Genomic DNA, 4,661 nt, shown 5'->3' with positions numbered 1-4,661 from the left:
TTAAAAGACAGGAAAGAAAGAAAATACCAAAGTGGGTGTCAGAAGGGACTCTGAAACTTGCTCTTGAATACAGAGTAGCTAAAGTGACTGGAAGAAAGTAAGACATAAAAAAACTGAACAGAACATTTCAAAGGACAGCTTGTGAAGACAAAATCAAGTATTATAAATGTGTAAAGACTTGGAATTACAAAATTAAAAGGGAACAACATGCTCAGCATTTCTCAAGCTGAAAAAAATGAAGAAAATACTCAAGTCTTGACTAAGAATATTGAAGGATTCTATGGGCAATATATTGAATGATGCAGAAGGCTCAAAAGAAGATAGAAGCAATATGGAGTCACTGTACCAAAAGAATTGTTTGATGTCCAACTTTTTCAGGAGGTAGCACATGATCGAAAATCAGTGGTATTGGAGGAAGAAGTCCAAGATGTATAATCAAAAAAAAACAAAACCCAAGCCTTAAAAAACAACAGTAAGCCTTTAGGATTTGATAGAATACCAGTTGAACTGTCTCAACAAACTGATGCACTACTGTAAACACAAATAGTCTTTGCCAAGAAATTTGGAAGATAACTTCCAGACCAACTGAGTGGAAGAGATCCATATTTGTACCTATTCCAAAGAAAAATGACCCAGCAGAATGTGAAAATTATCAAACAATATCATTAAAATCACATGCAAGAAAAAAATGTTGTTGAAGATAATTAAAACATGGTTGCAGCAGTTCATCAAAAGGAAGTTGCCAGAAATCCAAGCCGGATTCAGAAGATGTGGAATCAGGAATATCATTGCTAATGTCAGATGCATCTTGGCTGAAAGTAGAGAATACCAGAAAGATGTTTACTTGTGTCTTATTGACTATGTAGATCATAACCAATTATGGATAACATTGGGAAGACTGGAGATTCCAGAACACTAAATTATGTTCCAACAGAATAAAGGGATGCTGCATGGTTTAAAGCCAAGAAAGGTATGTGACAGCATTGTATCCTTTCACCATACTTAATCAATATATATGCTGAGCAGATAATCTCTGAAGCTGGACTATATGAAGAAGAATCTGGCATTAGGGTTGGAGGAAGACTCATTAACAACCTGAGATAATACATGGTGCAACCTCACTTGCTGAAAGCAAAGAGGTCTTGAGGCATTTGCTGATGAAGATCAAGGAATACAACCTCTGTGTGGTTTGCAATTCATGTAAAGAAAACAAAAATCCTCACAACTGGACTAATAAACAACATCATGATAAATGGAGAAAAGATTGAAGTTGTCAAAGATTTCATTTTACTTGATCCACAATCAATGCTTATGGAAGCAGCAGTCAAAAAAATTAAACATCATGCTATTGCATTGGGCAAATTGTTGCAAAAGACCTCTTTAAAGTATTAAAGAGCAAAGATGTCACTTTGAGAACTAAGGTGCACCTGACCCAAGTCATGATATTTTCAATAGCATCATATGCATGTAAAAGCTGGACTGTGAATAAGGAAGACAAGAGAAGACTTGATGCTTTTGAATTGTGGTGTTTGAAAAAAAATATTGAAAATACCTTGGATTACCAGAAAAACTGGCATACCTGGAAGAATTACAGCCACCATGTTCCTTGGAAGTGAGATGGGGGTCCAAAAGTGGTCTCTATTTGATTACATGGGAGTATGTGTGTGTAATGTTCATTGAATTGTCCAGCTACAGGTAGTGTACATCACTATCTGTAAGTTATACTCTGATAAACAGGTGGAATGGGTAATGGAGTGCATGCCATGTGCACTAGTGTGCACTAGTGAATGAAACCTCCCTGTTCATCCAACCCTAACTATCACGTGTGAAAGACTAACTCAGGTAGCTGCTGAGCTGGAATATCCTCAGTCACTGTTCCCCAGCCTTAGGAACTTCTCCTAATTCAGGACATCCCCAAATTGCAGCTCTCTGATAAGGGTCCTGTGTGTATGAACACAATTCTAACATCTCAGAGGACATATGAAGTCATTGTGTTCAAGGGGAAATTTATTGAACTCTGATGCTTTGGTATCTGTGTAATGGGCTGATACTAGGTTTGTTCTCTAACCACGTTTCCCTCCCTGTCCCTAGAGCCCACAGTGGTGTTTGCCAAGGAGCAGCCAGTGAAGAGTGAGGTGCAGGCTGAGGCGGGGGCCAGCGCCACACTGAGCTGTGAGGTGTCCCAGGCCCAGACACAGGTGGTGTGGTACAAGGATGGAAAGAAGCTGACTTCGAGCTCAAGGGTGCGTGTGGAGGCCACGGGCTGTGGGCGGCAGCTGGTGGTGCAGCAGGCGGGCAAAGCAGATGCTGGAGAGTACACCTGTGAGGCCGGGGGCCAGAAGGTCTCCTTCCATCTGGATGTCACAGGTGGGTCCTCGGGGTGTGTGTGTGGCAGCCTCATTTGAAGATGATAATGTGACTGATTTATCACATCAACAAATCATAGTGCTCATTCTATTCATATCCTCCATCTTCCCACCTTGTTAATTTTCTGCCAAGATTGGTTGTGAATGGTGTGTAAGGTGGGAGGGAGAAGTTCCTTCCAGTGGTTTTTCTAGGTAGGAATGCTTGATCATGTAGTCCCAGCCCCTGCCCAGAACCCTTTTTTGTCTTCCTTGGTTTCTAGGATAATGGTTCTGGCCAATGCTTAGAATCTGAGATAGACCAGGTGTCTCTCACCTGGCATATGTAAATACCCTCTTATTGGTAGGACTTGAAACTTCTGCATGTCCTCATCCAGTTCCACATTAGCAAGAGATATTTGAAATTTATTGAGGCAGGGGAAGTGAGACTTTGGTCACCCATCAATACTGGCATTATGATAGTACTGGATTATCACAGTTTTACTGCTCTAGGTTACTTGTGCCTGCTTTCACATAGATATTGAAGGTCTCAGTGTGTCTTTATATAGAAAATTCTAGATGCATGTTATATTGCAATATCTGTGCAAAGTAAAAGAACAGAGAGTTGGTAGATATGCTCCAGTGAGTTTTGGAATATTCTTTTTAAAGCAAATTGTATTTCCCCCCCTTTTTTCAGAAAGAACATTCTGTATGAAATTTCTCTTGGTATTTGATATATAAGCTTAGGAATTGAAAGGAACACCACGTCAGCACACCTAGTTAATAAGGACTTACACTAGTAGCAGCCTCAGACTGATAATTATTTCATAACATTGTTTTTTTTTGTTTGTTTTTTTAATGTTTTATTGTGAATTATGTGATAGTTTACATGGTAGAACATTAGTTTTACATTCATCCTATCATATATCGTTTCATTGCTATGGTTACAATCCCCTTCATGCATCATCAACCAACAAAAGAGTATACACTACAAGCCTGCCCCCCAGGTCATCAGCACACAGCCCCTCTCCTTCTCTGTGTCTAAAGCCCCCCACTGCTCCATCTCTCCACGTCATCATCTCTGCCTCCATCTCAGGCATCACTGCTTCTCTGGGTACAGTCCCGCTCTCTTCTCTTCTCCCTTGATGGTCCCAGGGACCTCTGCTCCTAGGCTGAAGAGTTAGTCACTCCCCTCCTTGCTACAAAACATCTACCTTTACATTTCCAACCCTCACAAGCAGTCCTGATAACAATTATTCACTATTGTATCACAAGAGACCCATCCTCATTTCATTTTATCAGCCCTGCCTAGACAGATTGGATACTACTCAGTGGAGATTCTACCTTCCTTCACGCCCTCTGAGTCTAGATTCCCTCTTGAAATCTTGTAAGCCAGTCACTTCTTGCCTTTGTAGCCCTCCCATTTTGGGTAGCCAATGTCCAAGTTCATAGCATTGTTTTAATTATCAGTTTGTGTCTGTCTTCTTGTCTTGTTCATAGAAGAGTCCTGTAACTAACTTAATTTTCTTTTTCTGTTAAGTTTTTATGTCAATTAAGTGAAAGTTTACAGGCAGATCATGAATTTTACATTCAACAAATTATATACTTTGTTTCATTACAATGATTATAATCCCCTCCATGTACCCTCAGTTAACAGTATTTCTCTATTCATTTTAGCTCCCCCCACTTTTTTTTTAAACACTCAGACATATATATTAATTTAAATCACAAAAGGGCACATTCTACAAGTCTGCCTCCAGCCACCAGCACTCAGTCCATCTCTTTCCATGAATCTAGAGACCTCGGCTGCTCCCTCTCTCCATGTCCCCATCTCTGTTTCCATCTCTGGTGTTGCTGCTTTTGCTTTTGCTCTTCTCCCTTGATAGTCCTAGGATCCTCTGTTTCTGGACTGTAAGATGAACTACTCCCCCATTTTTGTTACAAAACTTCTACTTTACAATTGTGATAGTCTCAATTAGTCATGATAACAATTACTCATTATTGAAGCATAAGAATCTTATCCCCTTATCTTTTCACCAGACCCATCTAGGCAAGATGAAAACTATTCAGTGGGTACTGTATCTTTCCCCGCACATTCTTAAACTAAACTCCCTCTTGAAAACTTGTAAGCCAGTCACTTCACGCTTTTATCTCCCTCTCATTTTAGGTAGACCATGTCTAAGTTGCCCATCCCTCTATACCCTGTATACAGAGGAGATAGCATTGATACTTGATGTGAAGACTCCTTCCCTCTCTGTTGGTATTTTGAGCTACTACCTCCTTGAGTTCACCAGCTGCTCCTTGGAAACCCCATACAGG

The 4,661-nt window shown here is 40.2% G+C and overlaps 1 protein-coding gene across 1 annotated transcript in view; it reads left to right on the top strand.

Annotated features, from left to right (window-relative positions):
• The window catches only part of OBSCN (obscurin, cytoskeletal calmodulin and titin-interacting RhoGEF), a 247,856-nt gene that overhangs the window by 104,339 nt on the left and 138,856 nt on the right, over window positions 1-4,661 (top strand). Inside the window, 1 exon segment of the mRNA XM_006876128.1 lies at window positions 2,092-2,367. Coding sequence (XP_006876190.1) covers window positions 2,092-2,367 — 276 coding nt within the window.

This window comes from Chrysochloris asiatica, unplaced genomic scaffold (genome assembly GCF_000296735.1).
Source record: "Chrysochloris asiatica unplaced genomic scaffold, ChrAsi1.0 scaffold00354, whole genome shotgun sequence".
Classification (NCBI taxonomy): Eukaryota; Metazoa; Chordata; class Mammalia; order Afrosoricida; family Chrysochloridae; genus Chrysochloris; species Chrysochloris asiatica.
This window is presented reverse-complemented; position numbering and strand designations above follow the sequence as displayed.